The 18,652-nt window shown below is 49.3% G+C and overlaps 1 protein-coding gene across 1 annotated transcript in view; it reads left to right on the top strand.

Moving 5' to 3' along the window:
* The first annotated feature begins 3,679 nt into the window (after positions 1 to 3,679).
* Otof (otoferlin) overlaps positions 3,680 to 18,652 on the top strand; it is a 106,941-nt gene continuing 91,968 nt past the window's right edge. The window contains exon 1 of the mRNA XM_037198077.1: positions 3,680 to 3,882. Within this exon, the coding sequence (XP_037053972.1) occupies positions 3,804 to 3,882 (79 nt within the window). The 5' untranslated portion in view covers positions 3,680 to 3,803. The remainder of the gene's footprint in view (positions 3,883 to 18,652) is intronic.

Here is an 18,652-nt window from a genome sequence, read left to right as displayed (position 1 = left end):
AAACTCCCAAGATACCCTCTAACAGAAGCCAAACGAGTCTGGGAGGTGGGGAGCCACATGCTTGAAGAGGGGTGTGTGCACGCACACGCATCAGAACTGAAACCTGGTGTGGCAGAGAAGCCAAAGGTGGGCGAGTGGTTGCCAAGTCAGTGGAGAAAACGCCATCCAGTTGTATCTATAGTTTACCAAGCCTCCTGGGGAGACATGTGCTGCACTAAGGAAAACATTCAGTAAAGTCTTGTTTTTGTTTTTTCAAGACAGAGTTTCTCTGTGTAACAGTCCTGGTTGTCCTGAAATTTGCTCTGTAGGCCAGGCTGTCCTCACTGAGATCCACCTGCCTCTTCCTCCCGAGTGCTAGTATTAAAGGCATGTGCCACCACTGCCCAGCCAATAAAGTTTTTAAAAGGTGGCCTGTAGCTCTGATGTGACATCCACCAGGAAGACTTTCCAATGACCCCAGCTCTACAAGGTGACACTCTCACTTCCTCCTCATTAACGGCATCCCAGTTGGCCCAGCTCACAGACACATCCCCCCCTCCTGAGCTGCTCTGGATCACTAAGCCCTGTTTTTTCTGCCTGAACTCTGACTCATGTATCGGGGTCAGCTTTTGGAATGGTCAGCTGCTGGAGAAAAGATATGTTCATTGGGATTGCCGTCTTCTTACAGACAGGGACACTGAGGTTTGGTGACGGTCCCTAGGGCTGCTTTGTGCAGGCTCAACATGCACAGGGCCGCAAAGGGTTCCATAAAATTCACCCTTTACAGCAAAACACAACCAAGGGACCCTCAGGAAGGGGGACTGCTAAGTACCACTGAGCCTTACCAATGAAGATGAATCTGTATAATTTTAAAGGGACATTAAGCTTGGTCTTTAAAATTTTTAGATATTTGCTCACATTCAATATATGCGTTTTCCAAGAATTTTCTAACCTGGTGTCATTAAATATATGTGGGAAAGGCGAGCAGAAATTGGGGAGGGAGAAGAAAAATAGGGTCAAAAACAAGGAATAGTTAGACGGGGAAGAGGCTCTTGGATATTTGTAGGTTACTCTCCTGAGGGATTCCGAGGGGGTAACTTTGGTTAGCAAGCTGAGAAAGTTTAGCACTTCTCTCCTTAAACCTTCAAACCCGTTTATTACATTTATTTATTTATCATCGATGTGGAGAGGGCACATGGTCTGTGTGTGTGTGTGTGTGTGTGTGTGTGAATGTGTGTGTGTGTGTGTGAGTGTGTGTGTGTGTGTGTGTGTGTGTGTGAGAGAGAGAGAGAGAGAGAGAGAGAGAGAGAGAGAGAGAGAGAGAGAGAGAGAGAGCGAGAGCGCATGCACATGTGCTTCAGCTCACATCTGGAAGCCAGAAGACCAGCTGATCCTCTCCTGCCAACCATAGAGGTCCCAGGGATCAAACTCAGGTCATGGGGTTGGGCAGCAAAGAGCCCTGACCTGCTGAGCCATTCTGCCAGCCCAAAGCCTGTGGACTCCTTTGGACAGGCCACTGAACTTCCAAGCCCTGTTCACATTAACTGGACATCTGACTATTACAGGATACCCTGTGAAGTTTCCCGGTATGAGGATCTCCCTGGGGTCCGCAGGGGAGGTGTGAGGACAGGCAGAAACCCCATGGCAGTGAGAGATAACCCGGATCAGTAGCCACACAAAGGGGGTCCCAAAGCCCGTCTGAGTTCAGGTGCAGAGTTAGCCCTGAGAATGGACCTGTGCTAAGCCAGGCCAGGAGGCAGGGACAAGATGGGGGACATCTCACCAAGAGTGAGCAACATGAACAAGGGTGTGCAGGCTCCAGGATCAGGGGATCCAGTCCCCCTGGGCTCCTTTCCCTACAAGCCCTTCCTGGAAGAGGGGGTGGACCGTCTTCTGATGTCCCTTGGATTCCTCTACAGATGTCCCTCCTGTCACCTCTAGCAGCTGATTAGGGGAAGCAAGGTAGCTCTCCGATCACTGGAAACCCCCCATCAACTGCATCATCTCCCCCAGTTCGTGGTCCCCAGTCAGAGATGGGGAGGTTGGGGTGTTGTAGAATATTATTTTAAGGTGCGTTACTTTTGCTGATGTTGTGTTTGTTTAACTCTGTGAAGCTGTGTTACCGTGCCTGTCTAAAACACCTGATGGTCTAATAAAGAGCTGAATGGCCAATAGCAAGGCAGGAGAAAGGATAGGCGGGCCTGGCAGGCACAGAGAATATATAGGAGAAATCTGGGAGGAATGAGAGATAGCAGCCAGAGAAGGAGAAGGACTCCAGGGGCCAGCCACTTGCCTACACCCAGCAATGGAGTAAGAGTAAGATTTACAGAAGTAAGAGAACAGGAAAAGCCCAGAGGCAAAAGGTAGATGGGATAATTCAACTTAAGAAAAGCTGGCTAGAAACTAAGCCAAGCTAAGGCTGGGCATTCATAAGTAAGAATTTGTCTCCGTGTGATTTATCTGGAAGCTGGGTGGCAGCCCCCCCCCCAAAGAGAAAAAAACTACATTGGTGTCCTGAGTCTTACACACTGCCCTACACAGAAGCAGCCCTGTGGCCTCCCAGAAGGGGCTCTCTGGTGATGATTTCCATTTCAGGACCAGCTACCTGAAATTCAAACCCATGATCCCAGCACAGAGCACCAGAACCTAGCATGCCAGGGGCACATACGTAGCGTCCCAGGGGCATGGCCAGGGGGTCACTACATTGCTACTTCTAATGTTTGTATTTCAGAGGGACCAGCCCTTGGGTGTATCCTCTAAGCTGCCTTATAGAAGCTGCTTTCTAGACTCCAGGCGAGTGTGTGGTGTGTCCAGACTCTAGATGAGTGAAGTGTGTGTGTGTGTGTGTGTGTATGTGGTATGTATGCATGCATGTGTTTATGCATGGAAGCCTGAGGTCAACCTCCACTGTCTTCTTTAGTCACTATTTAAAGACAGGTCTCTTTCCTGAACCTGGCGCTTATCCATTCAGATAAGGCTGGGGTGGTCATTCAACTCCAGGAATTCTGTCTCCACCCTTCCCTCGACCCAGAGCTGGGTTAGAAGCCCATGCCTCTACACCCATCTTTAACACAGATGCTAGAATCCAAACTCAGGTCCTTATGCTTTTGTGGCAGATTCTCTACCCACTGAGGCATCTCCATTGTCCCTGAGTGAGACTTTCTAAGTGACACAGCACGATCCATCCAGAGCGGCTGGGCCTGGCTTGCCCATGTTCCCCAAGCCTTCTGAGCATCCACAACCCTTGTGATTAGCAAGAGAGAACAGGAGTCATCGTGGATAAATGCGCCCCCCCCCAAGACACCAGGGCTCCAATCCAAACTCAGATCATGAACTTCCTGATCCCCAGGAGAAGAGGTGCCCTGACCCCACACCCACCCCATCCTCACGCCTTCTGCGGTCTGTTGGCTCTTAGTGGCCTAGAGCGTCCATCCTCCAAGTGGCAGGAGCTTCCATTCAAGGAGCTGAGAGAAGACACCTGAAGCTGGACAGAGCTTTATCTAGGGGCTGGTGCTGCTGAATAATGAATTCAGCGTACATTCCCGACGCTGGGTGAACACCACACACACACACACACACACACACACACACACACACACACACACACTCTACACACATGCTGGGCTGACGGAGGGGCGGGGCTGGCAGGGCTGCACAGCTCTGCTGAGCTGAAGGAGCAGCTCGCTTTGGTTGCCTTGGTCTCTGTGGGCAGCATCAGGAGGCGGCGGCAGCAGCCAGGGAAGCAGGAGGTGTGTGAGCCGCACTCAACCAGCCAGCTCCTTCCTGCCGCTCTGCCTGGCGCTGCCCAGGCTCTCCCCACCAGTATGGCCCTGATCGTCCACCTCAAGACCGTCTCGGAGCTGCGAGGCAGAAGTGACCGGATCGCCAAAGTGACTTTCCGAGGTAAGGAAGCCCCTGTCTCAGGGGGACCCCAGTCCTGTAAACTGACCCAGCCTGCATTCTGTGAGTTGGGAGAGACGGGAGAGGGCTGGGAGGAGGGATGGCAAAGTTCTAGCAGGCATCGTGGCTATAGGCTTTTTAAGAGTGGCCACATGCCCCTGACCTGACTAGCCTTGAGGTTTCCTACGATTCCCCCAGGCCAACACACCAGTGTCCTGGCAGAGTGCAGATCCTTGGCTCAGTGAGGCAGAAATGAGGGGTCCATTCCTGGGACCACACAGATCCAGGACAAGGGCTCCAGCAAAGCTTTCCTGGGACCCCTTTCTTCTCTCCCCCTACAGACTGGTTTCTGTCTGCTGAATAGGAGTCTATGCCTGAAAAGACCCGAGTGGCTGGTAGACACTGGCAGCCAGGGGGGACACTCTGCCCTCCAGGGTGATGGCGGTACTATCGGCCTTTCTCAGACCTTTGGTGTCCCTAGACAGGGACAGGACTCCAGCCTCTCCTCTGCGGACTCCTCCTGGCCTCCTTCAGCTCTAGAAATGTGTCGCCGAGCACGAGGCCGGTCCCGGTCTAAAGAGCTACATCTGGTGGCTCATGGGAAGCGGTTTGCAGACAGATGTGACCAGTGTGTGATGCAGACAGGTGGGGGGCGTGAGTACCGTAACTGAGGCTGGGAGCTCGCGCCTGGGGAGGGCTTTCAGGAGGAGGCACTGCTCAGCTGCTGGCTGAGGGGCGAGCAGAGGGAGCGAGCGAGCGAAGGGAATGAGGTAAAGGGGACAGTGTGCCCTGAGGAGGCCAGGAGCAGAGCTGGAGATGAGAGAGAGCGAGAGAGATGGGGCTGCATGAGCCAAGGAGTGGAAACCGGGCTTCATCCAGGGTGTCTGGCAGCACCCTGAAGAGCCAAAGACAGGGCCAGGCTTATCTCTGTGCCCACTCACCTCTGCAAAATACAGCTCAACCTGCCTAGCCACAGTAAAACCCTCTGTGTCTCAGCAGCCTTTGGCCAAAGCCAATGTCCTCTCCAGTGTGGCGTCTTCCCCCCAGAGGGGTCCCAGGGGGGCCTCAGGGTGCACACTGCCTCTACAGGTCTGCCAGGAAGGAGACAGGAGATGTGGGGAGTCACTTGACATTCCAGTAGGAGCCTCTGGGCACCATCACCGGCACAGGCCATGGGCTTTCTTTCCATCTGCAGGCTGCTGTTGATAGAGCTGGGCCCATGCGGAAGTCCCATCTATGTCTACTGGGGGGTAGAGAGGCAGTCAGAAGGGACCGGAGAGTGGGCTGGGCCACCTACTGCGTTGCAGGCCACCCTCGTGGTTGTTTTCTCTGAAGCAACCTAGTTCTCCGTGTGCCACCTGCCGGCTCACACTGGCTTTAGAAAAACAAGTACATCTTTTAGTCTATGGGACCTGGCCTGTGCTCCAACCACACAGCCTTGTGCTTGGCTTCTTAGCCCTAGGTTGCTTGGTGGCCACAGTGGTGACAGACCGGTCTTCCTCCTGGAAAAAGAAACCAGGGTCTAGAGAGCCTTTCAGGGAATTAGTGGAGGGGTAGGGACAGTGTCCCAAACTGTCAGGTCCTCATCCTGTCCTCCTCAATCTTGTCATCTTTTATCTCTTCCAGGACCCACAAGGAGTGGGCATCCTATCCATCAGAGACATTTGGGGGGGGAGGGGAGGGACAATGTTGGGGAGTTGAACCCAGGGCTTCCCGCATGCTAGATAAGCTCTCTACTGCTGAACCACACACGCCCCCCCCCCAATCTTTTCCAGCCTTGAACTCAACTCTACAGCCCAGGCAGGCCTTGAACAAACACTTTCCTGTCTCAGCCTCCCCCATGGCTAAGATTACAGGCTGGCCCCCACCAGGCCAGGTTTCCACCTCTTCCTTTTGAGCTGCAAGGCCAAACCCCCAGGGATGAGGCTGGCTGTAGCCCACCGCCTCCTCATTTGCAGGTAGTCAGAGGTAGAGCCTGTGGAGCAAGAGGTGAGGGGTGGGCTGGGCCGTAGGAGTATGGAAGTAGACAGTCAGATAGCCCAGCTATGGGCACCCCAAAACGCCAGCCGACACTGCCGTTTCTGAGGAAATTGACCAGCACATCCTCTCCTGACACCTAAAACCAACGTCCAAGCCACACTGTGTAGGGGAGCAATGAGAAAATGGAGTAGCTTCAGGGCCTGGCTTATTGGCAGGCCCTCCCCGCCCCAACCTCCACAAACCTCTCAAAGCAGGTGGCAGAAGGGTATGGAGCCGGCGTGAGGGCCTAAGGGTGAAGGAGAGAAAGGCCCTGCCCTGAGGAGGGGCAAGGGAATAGGGGGGCGTGGACTCCACCCTGCCTCACCTGCCATGGCTGGCCTGGGCCGCCCAGCGAATAGGATAGGGCAGCCCCATTTGCACTTAGAGACCTCCAGCCCGCAGGAGCCGTCTGCAGTACACGTCAGCCGGAGGATGCTTGTCGGTCGGCTTCCGGTTTCTCTGCTCTTACTTCAACTTGAGTCATCATCAGAGCCACAAAACACAGGGTGGGAGCCGTCTGTCTGTCTGTCTACCTTTCTGCCTTGTGCTCGGCCCCTGCGATCCCCCAGCTGCCAAGATCCTAGCGGTGGGCGCCACCTCTACACTCCTCCCTGGAGCCAAAACACAAGGTCGAGAATTTTCCACACTTGCGCATATTCACCTGGACTACTTGCTAATACGGAGGTTCTCTGTAGCAAGGCTTCCCATGGGGGTTCATCTTTCCACCCCTCCCCACACCCCCAACTTCTGTCCTACTACATCGAACGTTCGGCGGGTTCCTAAGATGCCTGACATCACATACTTCTTTGTTGTAGAATGACCCCGTCTTCCGCCTCACAAATGTCCATCTTCATGCATACTTCAAGGCCCAGCTCATGTGCCTTCCACACCCGATATACCCTCCTGTAGCCCAGGCTGGCCTTGAACTCACTATGTAGCTGAGCCATGACAGGCTTACAAAGACGCAGCACTACGTACCACCCTTTTCACTGTTGAAAGGGTTTAAACTCTCCCACGGTGGCCCTGTCAGCCCCCGGCAGCTGGCTTTTTCCATCCACCAAATGTCAGGGTGGTCCAGCCTAGAAACCATGTCATTCATTGTCTCAGCAGTCAAGGAGCACTTCCTGTAAGGGGAGGCAAGGTTGACTGGGAGCAGCAGCTCCTAGCTGGGTCTTGAATTGTATTTCTAAGTAGAGATCCAGGAGAGCTGAGGATGGGCTGGCTGTAGGAGGCAAAGCCATTCTAGATGAGGGGCTCTCTGCACCAGAGGCAGCAAAGTGGACTCCCAGTCAGAAAAACAGCTAGTCCTTTGGCTAGAAGCAGGAGGTGGGGGTGGGGGCGGTGGTGACTGTGATCTGAGGACAAGACTGCCCCTAGACTTTTTTTCTGGAAACTTCTCTGCCATTCCCAATACAGGAAGCAGACTATCCAGGGCCCCCATCCTCAGTATTGCCCTGGATGCCTAGGCCATTCTGACACCTCTGCTCTTGGATGGGGCAGGTGTTCCTCTTTCTGTGGGCAGCAGACAGAGGGGATCCCCAAGGATAGCAGCTGCAGCCTGTGGCAGGTATGGGCACAGCTCTGTGCTTTGATATGGACACAAGGAATGCACCCCCAGCACCCTCCCACGCCCCCAGCACAAAGACTCCTTCCCTGACCCAGGGGGACTCCTTCTTGCCAGGGTAGTGAGGGCTCCTCTCCCTCCTCTTCCTCCCCCTGAGCAAGCCCAAGCAAACACAGCCCTGACAGGGGGCAGATAGCGCACCCAGAACATTCCCTCAGCCTCCCTGCTTTGACAGGAGAAGGTATTTTCATGCTATGAAAATGACTGTAAAATTGTCTTCTGCTACAAAAGCACTCAGTGAAAGCTGCTTGAAATGTACGGAGGGAGAGCGAGCCGACTTGCAAATGGTCCCCCAGAGTGTGAAGGCTTGCTTATCATGTCCATCTTTACTGGCTTAAAAAAAAAAAGCTTTCTCCCACCTATACCCATTCCTGGGTCAGAAAAAAAAAAAAGTATTAATCAAAGGCTTCAAATACAAAGAGGGAGAATAATCCCAGCCAGTTTCAACACCCTCAGCTCATGGCCAATCTTGTAATTCTTTTATGCTAATTATGTTGAAAAACACATGTATTATTTCATCTAGAAATATTCAAGTCATAGCTATAAGAGAGGAAAGTTAAAAAAAAAAAACCCACACATTTTATGGTTCCTTAAAAATGGACAATTCTCTAATATTGCCAAGTACTCGGTCCCTGTCAATTTCCTTTGTCTCCATGTTGTAAATTGTTTTCCAGCTCACTAAAAGCTTCATTTTAATGTGTCTTGTAAATCAAGTAATTAATCATTCATTCACTCATTCTTTCATTCATCCACAAATGGTATTTGAGAACCCACGCACGGGCCAAGCGCTGCTCTAGACCCTGGGAGGGCAGCAAGGGGGCCTTCGAGCGGGAAGGGAGTCCTGGCACCATCACTGTGGGTGTGCGAAGGATTGCAGGAAGGGAGGCAGAGGGGCCAGAGCAGAGTCTGGCCAGGTAGTGCACTGGGAGCAGGAGTTGGCAGCCTGACAAGGTAGGGCAGAGGCAAGAGTTAGCACCAAACCATCTGCAGGCCATGAGAAGTTCCAAAGTGGGTGGGGTCTGGGAGGGATCCACTGCTAGAGAGCTGTCCGTGAGGGGGGTCCGAGAATCTTGGCAGGCACCAGCCTACAGAATGGACTAGTATGGGCCTGGGATGGTGGCTCGGTGGTTAAGGAGTTTGCCACACAATTGTGAGAACAAGTGGCATTCCAGAACCCATGTAAATACAAGGTGGGCACAGTGGCTTGCCTATAATTCCACCCTGGGACGGCAGAGAGACAGGGATCCCCAGAGCAAGCTAGACAAGGAGAGTAGCCATGTGGGCGAGCTCTGGGCTTGATGGAGAGCCCGTCTCAATGAGTAAGGTGGGCGAGTGGTACAGGATGAATCCTGACATCCACCTTGGGCCTTCACACGTGTGTGCCCACACACATGCAAAATATACATACACATGTGGAAATGGGAGAAAAAAAAGATTAGTGCAATGTAGGGGTGTGGGGGTGAACCAGGGGTCTAGGAGCTGGGAATGTGGCTGAGAGTCTGGAAAACACCAAACAGTGGGTGCAGGAGGTCTTGGTAGCACCATGAAGCCTGAGCTCAGTTTGCTAAGTGGATGTGGAGAATGGGAAACTAAGATCTGGTTCAGGAAAGAACGTTCCATTTGGTTCCAAGACTGGAAAGAGGAAGCCAGGGCAGGGTGCAGCTAAGGCTGTGGGATCCACCGGAAGGGGGGCCTGGAATTCAGAGGACAGTGATCTTGGGGTTAGGAAAAGATGCCTCTCGGTAGGGGGCAGATGTGGCTTGTGGACCCAGGGATTTGGATTTGGGGAAGCAGGATCAATGGGCTCAAATAAGTTTTCCTATTTGACTTCTCTGTCCTTGGCTCTCAGATGACCCAGGAATCCTGCTGCGGATTCCTGGGGAGGATGGGGAAATAACAGGAGGTAGAGTGGTACTTGAAACAGATTGGCTGCTTTGGGTGGTCCTCCTGTTCTCCTGACTGGCGCTGTGGGCATCCATGTGGGCATCGCCAGAGCTGGAGCCTTGACCACTTCCAGAAACAGCTGGTCTGTTAGCAGCAGGGGCCACTGTGCAGCTTGAGTACAGGTAATGACCCCACCCCAAGAGACTACAATGCCTCCCCAACCCTTTCACTGTCTTCAAGGTGCCCCTGTACTCCATTCATCAAAAAGATTCACCGCTCCCTACGACATAGAGAAAGATAGATGCCTTAGATTCATAAGGATGGTCCATTCTCAGACAACTCAACCTGGGTCCAATGCCAAGTCACCCATCTCAGGAAGCAGCAACCATCACTATAGCAAGGAGGTGCGTCACATACTATACAAGGGAAGATAGCCATATTGCCCTCAGGAACATGCAGTCCTCACAGGGATCTGTGTTTCACAGTTCCAGAAAAGTCTAAGAATATCCTGTGATACTCTCAACCCATTAACTACTTTCTGCCTAACAGATCCCAGGGGCTTTCTATTTTAGAAGTTTTCTTTAAAACAAAATTTAATTTTTTTTTTGGTGTGTGTGCATTTGTGTAAGGGTATTTTGTGTGTAAGTCTGTGTACCACGTGTGTACATAGTACCCACTGAGGCCAAAAGAGGGTTTCAGATCTCATAGAACTGGATGATTGTAAGCTACCATGTGAGTGTTGAACTCAGGTCCTCTGGAGAGCAGCAGCTAGTGATCTTAACCACTGAGCCATCTCTCCAGCCCTCTCCTTTTTTATGTGAAAGTTGAGAATAAAATCAGCCTTGTGCTTGTAACAATATTTCTGCTCCACTTGAGAACATAAAAGCAGCCACTCTCCCATCATGCCTCATTGTATTCCCAGCTCAGGCACAGAAGGAGTTCTCTGCCCAGCTGGTGCATCGCTGGGGTCACAAACTCCTCCATCCGTCTCTGGATTGGGAGAACCTAGCACCCAGCATCTGCTAACCCTATGTCCCAGGCTCCAAGGCAACACCTCCTCCTCCTCCTTTGCCTCCATGAAAAGTGGGAATCGGTGATGTCAGCACCTGGGAGAAAGATTGAGCTGAGTTAGAGAAATCAAGGTCAATAAGTTCAAATATGGCTTAAGATCCTCGCGCTATCCCTGCCTCTCAGATGAACCCTGACTCTCTTAGTGTTAGCAAGGTGAGGAAGGGGAAACAAATGGGTGATAAAATGATACTTGAGTAAGAACGAGCAGTAAAGAATTAATGGCTGAGGGGCCTTTGCTTAGCTGAGAGCTGGAGATGCAGGGAGTCTCCAGGCCTGTCTCTGTGAACAGCCAGTTTCCAGAAAGGACACTATTTAAGGAGATTGAGGAGTATGCTTGGGCAGGGAAGGGGTGGGGGTTATTTTGAGTTGAATTTCTTTGTCACACTGTGCCATCACCTGTCAATAAAAAAGTGAAGAGCTCTCTGTAGAAGAAACAATGGGTTGTTTCCAGAGAAAATTACCAACAAGCAGACAAAATCATTAGCAAGATGGAAGGTCTGACAGACAGAACCCTCAGCCAACGTCCCGCTAACAGGGTTTTCTGAGGTATTAAGCCTCAAAACTGAAGACCGCACATTTGTCTGAAGTATGTCTGGCATGTTCGTTACGACAGGCCGTATGCTGAGGGACTCAGGGGTCACTACATTTCACAAGACTGACTTCTGGGTCTGTAAGCTTGGCAACCTGAGTTTGGTCCATCAAACCCTCAACACAGAGGTAGAGGGAGAGAACCGACTCCATAATGTTGTCCTCTGACTTCCACATGTGTGCCGTGGCATGTGTAACCACACACACATACCATACATTCACACTTAGTAGGGGGGAAATGAGAAAGACTGGCATTCTGCATACTCACAGGGAAGTCTAACTTTTTGACAGTGGGATATTGTCATCTACAAATGTGTCGGGCTGTATTCATAACTACAGTGGAACACAGACGGCCGGCCCATGGGCCTCAGGTTGGACACAGCCACACAAAGTATGTTCTTTGGCCATAATGAAATTAATTATAAAATCAATAGCAATAGGATATCTTTTAAAGCTCCAGATATTTGAGAATTAAAGAGTAGCCTTCTTTCTGTGGTCATAAAAGAGCACAAATTAGCAATTAGGAAACAAGGATGGGTGGGGCTATCACTCAGTGGTGGAGCATCTGCCTAGTATGCATGAAGCTCCGGGCTTGATCCTTGCCTCCTCCCCACAAGTTCTAATTTTGCAGAGGCAGAGAAGGGGCTGGAGAAGCAACTCACTGAAGGCTACCCAAGTGTGAGGACTAGAGTTCAGATCCCCAGCACCCACAGAAAAGCCAGGCAGCCATGGATACCACCTGTGATCTCAATGCTCAGGAAGTAGAAACAGGGAATCCCCATGGAAGGTCAGCAGGGTAGCCGAATGGGATCAGCAAGCTCAAGTTTAGGAATAGAGCCTGAATCCTTGAAGTAGAGAGCAACTGAGGAAGCCATCAATCTCTGGGGTGTGTGTGTGTGTGTGTGTGTGTGTGTGTGTGTGTGTGTGTGTGTGTTTTCCCATAATGGCTCCCATAAGCACAGACATAAAACCCCTTAAAATATTAGCCAACAGAACAGTAATATAGTGCATCACGACAAATGAGTTTTATCTTAGGAAAGCAAAGTCCTCTTTAAAATTACAAAATTAAAGCATTTCACCATGTAAGTGGAATAAATGAGAAAACCTGCCACGGTTCTACCCACGGTCACATAAAGTCATTTGACAAAATTCAATACACACTCACAATGAGAACTCTCAGCCAAGCAAGAATAGAGAAACTTCTTCAATCAGATAAAGAACCACCCCCAAAACTATCCAGCTAACACCACACTTACTCCACAAACCCTGAACATGAAGGTCGCGGGCAAGGCGAAGTGGTCTTCCATCACCACTCTGTTCCTTACAAAGTGGTGCTCTAGCCAATGCAATAAGACAAGAAAAACAAAACTCACGTAGATTAGGAAAGAAGATGTGAAATTGCCTTGTTTCACAGGAAACCTTACGTGTGTGTGTGTGTGTGTGTGTGTGTGTGTGTGTGTGTGTAGAACCTATGTGAAAACTACCACAATGAATGGAAACTAGCAACTTTTCAAGGTATGGGATTGATACACACAAATGTTTCTATAGAAACAACCAGCTGAAATGAAGAAATTAAAAAGTTATAACATTTACAATTGCATAAAATGTAACAAGATATTCAGGAATAAGTTTAGTCAAAGACCTTGACGTGAAAAATAAAACATCAAGAGAAATGAAAGAACACCAAATACAGAAGAAAAAAAAAGTCTGTGAGAGGAAAGTTCATACTGGTAAAAGTGCCAGGGCCCCATAAATTGCTATATAGAGTAAGCACAGTCCTAGCAGGAGCCACAACAGGCGTTTTGTAGACAGGCTGTTAAAATTGTGTGGGCATGCAGAGGATCTGGAGTAGCCAAAACCACCTTGAAAACAGAGAAGTTTGGGAATCTCACTATTTGAGTAAAAGCCTATAAAGTCACGGGAACTGAGTCGGTGGACCAGCCTGAGAACAGACAGTGGGGTAAAAGACAGTGTCTGCAAGCAGATCTCACGGGCAGACAATTAATTTGAAGTCAGGGTATCGGGTACCTCAAAGAGCTAGATCGCTATTCGGATAAAAATAAACTTCAAGCTCCTACATCATTTCACCCACAAAGATGAACTGAAGATGGGTTACTAAATATTAAAAGGGGCTGCAGAGCTGGGTGTGGTGGTGCACACCTTTAGTCCCAGCACTCGGGAGGCAGAGGCAGGAGGATCTCTGTGTGTTTGAGGCCAGCCTGGTCTACACAGCGAGTGAGACCCTGTTTCACAAAAGGGGGGTAGGGGAACAGGAGGGATGGTTCAGAAGTTGAGTGCTGGATGTGTAAACATGGGGACCAGGGTTCAGATCCCCCGACCTGTGTGATAAGATGAATGTGGTCGCACAAGCACCTGTAAGGCCAGGACAGGGAGGAGCAGAGACAGGAAGACTGTCGGAACTTGCTGGCTGTCAATCTAGAGAAAAACAAAAAGATAAGATTTCTAGGTTCATTGAGAGACCCTGCTTCAAAGGAGTGACATGAAACGTGATGGGGGAAGGGATTGGGGGGACACACTACGTTCTTCTCTGGCCTCTGCACATGCTCACAAGCATGTGCATATAACACACACACACACACACACACACACACACACACACACACTAAAGTTGAAAATAAAGCTAAACAACAAAAACTATAAACTTCTAGAAGAATTTTTAACTGTGTTTGTTCTATTTTGGATTACACAAAAATTTCTTAAAGGAAATAAAAAAAATCCGCATTGTAAAATATAAACCTCCCCAAACTAATGAATTAGGTTTTCTTTCTTGATTTTTTCCTTTTCTTTTTTTCTTCTTTCTTTTTCCTTTGGTTTTTCGAGACAGGGTTTCTCTGTGTAGCCCTGGCTGTCCTGGATTTCACTCTGTAGACCAGGCTGGCCTTGAACTCACAGAGATCCATCGGCCTCTGCCCCCACCCCCCCAAGTTTAAAGGCGTGTGCCACCACCACGGGCATGAATTAGATTTTCTAATAATTAAAAATTCCTATTTATCACAAAACGTATTTAAGAATACAGGAAAGCAAGGCACACACAAGGTGAAAATATTCACATCGAGGCAAATCAACAGCAAAAAGACAAATGAGCAAACTTTCTAAAGCAATCAGCCTTGAGCAGATGTCTCATAGAATAAAGCCCAAAACCATAAATGTGATCAACATCATTAACGAGACGAGCATCAGAGTTACAAGAGATACAGTTTCACGGGCACTACAATAACTAGGAAAGGAAAAGTCTCACAGTCAGCAGATATTTATGGACTGTGAAACAGCTGCATTTGTTACATTGCTGATTGGTTTGTGAAATAGAGCCATCACTTTGGAAACTCCTTGGCTGTTTCTGATAAACTTACACAGATATCTGTCCACTGTGCCTGCAACCCTGCTCTTATGCATTTCCACAAGAAAAGTGAAATTGCATGCCTACACGAGGAATTTGTTTTTTTTTTAAATTTACAGCAGATTTACTCATAACAACTGTTCCAGTTTGCCTTCTGTTGCTGTGATAAAACACTGACCGCCGGGCAGTGTGGCGCACGCCTTTAATCCCAGCACTGGGGAGGCAGAGGCAGGAGGAGCTCTGTGAGTTCGAGGCCAGCCTGGGCTACAGAGTGAGATCCAGGAAAGGCTCAAAGCTACCAGAGAAACTCTGTCTCGGAAAAACACAAAACAAAACAAACAAAACAACAAAAACACTGGCCGACGGCAGCAGGCAAAGGGAAGGGCTCCTTTGACTTACCCACTGCCGTCCATCATCGAGGAAGTCAAGGCAGGAACCTGGAGGCAGGAACTGAAGCAGAGGCCATAGAGGATGCTGCTTCCTGGCTTGCTCTTCATGGCTTGCTTGGCCCGCTTTCTTATACACACTAGGGCCACCAGCCCAGGGATGGCACCATCCACAGTGGGCTGGACTCTCCCGTAACAATTGTCCATCAAGAAAATGCTGCCCCACACGCATTCCCTTGGGCAAATTTGATGGAGGCAATTCTTCAGTTGAGGATCCCTTTCCCCAGGTAGCTTCAGTTGACAAAACAAAGACAGCTAGCACAATAACACAGTATCAGAAGCAACCTAAAAGTCGATGAGCAGAACAGCCGAACACGTTGAGTTATAGCCATGCAACAGAATATTACAGCGAAAAGGGATGGCTAGCCCCGCCATATGGATGAGATCTGTAAGTGAGGATTGGAAGTAGTGAGGGGGAAATGCATCTGTATCGAACATGCACTTTTCTCTGGTCAGGATTTCCTAAGTAAAACACTATTTACATTGGTAAGCATTTGCATGAGTGGGTATTCTATGTAGTCTAGCGATGGTTTGAAGTATATGGGAAGATGTGTGTGAATTAAATGCAAATGTTACAAGATTTTGTACAAGGGGCTCTAGCACCCACAGGTTTAGACATCCATGGGGAGTTGGGTTCAGGCCCCTCAGACACTGAGAACAGCTATACTGTAATAATATGAATGAATCAGAAAGACGTGACTAAGAGAACCATTAACATTGACAGACACACACACACACACAGAGCACCCCGGGGGCTGCACTAGCTCAGTTGGTAAAGCACTTGCCCTGTAAGCACCAGAGCCTGGCTTTAATCCTTAGAGCCCACCAGGCATGTACTTAGAATTCCAGTGCTGGGAGGCAAAGACGGCCGGTCCTGGGGTTCCAGGCCAGCCAGAGGAGCCTACTTGTCAAGTCCCAATGAATGGCATTTGAGGAACAACTCCCAAAGATGTCTTCTGACTTCTACATGCATGCATGCACCTGCACGCACATGAACATGCACACACATGCATCTTCACATGAACATGTGCACACATGCACCTTCACATAAACATGTGCACACATGCACCTGCATGCACGCACATGAACATGTACACACATGTACCTTCGCATGAACATGCACACACATGCATCTTCACATGAACATGTGCACACATGCACCTTCACATAAACATGTGCACACATGCACCTGCATGCACACACATGAACATGTACACAGGCACACACACATATACACAAAAGTACCTTCTATAAGATACCATATAAATGATGTTCAAGATGTATACCAAGCTTTTCCTTTTAGGCCTCCAACCAGCTCCCAAATCACACACAGAGACTTATTATTAGTTTTGAATGCTCAGCCTAGCTTAGGCACATTTCTGGCTAGCTCTTTTAACATAAATTAACTTGTTTATCTACCTTTTGCCCTGGGGCTTATTACTTTTATTCCCTTCTGCTTATCTTTCACTACTTCTCCGTGTCTAGCTGGCGTCTTGCCCTGGGCATGCTCCTCCTCTCCTTCTCTCCTTCCTTTTCTTTTTGAGCCTAGATTTCTCCTCCAATTTATTCTCTCTGCTTGGCCAACCCCACCCATTCTTTCTCTGCCTAGATATTGGCCATTCAGCTCTTCATTAAACCAATCAGGTGCCTTAGGCAGGCCAGGTGGAACAGATGGAACACATCTTTACATCGTTAAACACATGCAGCATAGACAAAAGTCACACATCTTTACATTGTTAACAAAGGCAGCAGAGACAAATGTAACACACCTGCACACAGTTAAAGTCATAGTCCACAGTGAAAGCAAATGTAACACATCTTTGCCTCATTAAAATAATATTCCACAACCCAGGTGGGGAAAGACTGGGGGCTGGAGAGACGGCTCAGTGGTTAGGAACACTTGCTGCTCTTGCAGAGGACCTGGGTTTGGTTCCCAGCACCCACATGGTGGACCACACCCATCTCTAACTCCAGCTCCAGGGGATGTGGTGTTATCCTTTGATCCCCACGGGCATCAGGCATGCATGTGGCACACATACATGCAGGCCGAACACTCATCCATAACATGAAATAAAAATTAAAAGATTAAGATGGGATAAGAGCAATCTTGGATGATAGAAATTTGGAGCAGCCGTTAGGGGCTGACTGCGGCAGGTAGAAATTAACAGGGAAGGGGTCAGGGGAATATTTTGAAGAACTGAAAATGTTCTGTATCTTGACTGTGTGGTAATTAAACAAGTATGTGCATTTATTAAGACTCATTAAAATATACCCTTAAGATCTGTAAATGTAAATTTTACCTAGTTAAAAAAAAGAGTCATAATCACACTTAAAATACCTAAAACTTGAATATTACAGGTGAGTGAAAAATTGTTTCTAATTATACGCTGCTAAAATTAAACTATAAATGTGATTCATAGTAGAGGAGACAATTTTTATATTTAGCCTATAACTTAAAGGCCTAAAGCAAAGGATCGTTCTACGAAATGGTGGCTGTATTATGCGTAGTAATAAAATCTGTGCACATGTTGTTCTAAACACCCTCCTCTCCCCATTTCATGGATGAGGAGACTAAGGCAAAGAGAAGGAATTTGGTGGGAGAGCACGCGCTAGCAACCGGTAGAGCTGGCCCAGGAGCCAAATCATCTACCAAATTCAGGACCAGAGAGACGGCTGAGCAGGTGACGGCTTTCTGCTGCAAGCCTGGAGATGTGAGATTGCTTCCCAGAACCCTAGGGGAGAACTCACTCCACAGAGGTGTCTTCTGACCTCCACTTGTACTCATGGGCCTCACCCGCCCCCCACATCCGCCATGCTTTCATACACAGTGATCATAAACAAAAACTTTGAACTGTCTCCACAATGGCCCTGCGCTCATGGAGACTTGATTTTAAGGCCCAGGCTTGCTTCAAAGCAACCTCTTGCTGACTGTCCCAAGGTCCTAAGACATCAAACTGGTCCAGCATGACTATTTCCAGGTTACGGGTGATGATTCAGAGACCCCATGGATAGGACCACCAGCTCCAAGGCTCTAAGCCCTGAGGGGCAGCACCCACACCCACCCCTGCCAATGTCTGGCCTCTCCCTTGCACTCAGTGCAGTGGTGCCTGCTTCCTGGTGCTTGTGGGGGGTAGCTGGCCTTGCAAGGAAGCAGGCTGGCCTGAAGCGGAGAGATTGAGCAGCAGGGCCTGTTCAGAGAACTCCTGTGGGGTGACCAAGGAAGCCCACAGCATCAGGGCACAGGAAGGGGCCCGGAGGAACTTGCTGGACCCTTCTCAGGGAATGCGTGGTGATTTGCTGGCTTTAAGTATGGCAAGGGAAGAATTAGGACAGGGCCGAGGGGCCAAGAGTGGTATGTTCTGTCTCGGCCCACGTGGAGCAAACAATGGCTACACAACCTTTCTACTTTCTGAGGATAGACCTCTCCTCTCTTAACATCAGCATCAGGATTCAGTGTGCCACACTCCCAGTCCCACCCAGACCCCTCCCTCAGCTCGGGCATTCTTTGAAAATTTGCATACATTCTCTCCCGGAATTCCCAGCTCAGTGTCCAGGACCTCTGGAGAATCTGGACTCTGTTATTCTTCTGGTGTCTGCGTTCATGCCTGGGTGACTCTCGTCTTGACCCGCTAGGCGAAGGCTCATTTCCTCCTCTTCTGTGCTCCCGCTTCAAGCCCAGCAGTCTAATTCTACCTTACATAAAAGCGTCTCCCAGGCTGACACGTCTCTCCCTGTGGCTCGTAACGCTCTTAAAGGCAGCATCCAGATGCTAATTATCTCCGT

The sequence above is a fragment of the Peromyscus leucopus genome, chromosome 22 (genome assembly GCF_004664715.2).
Source record: "Peromyscus leucopus breed LL Stock chromosome 22, UCI_PerLeu_2.1, whole genome shotgun sequence".
NCBI lineage: Eukaryota > Metazoa > Chordata > Mammalia > Rodentia > Cricetidae > Peromyscus > Peromyscus leucopus.
This window is presented reverse-complemented; position numbering and strand designations above follow the sequence as displayed.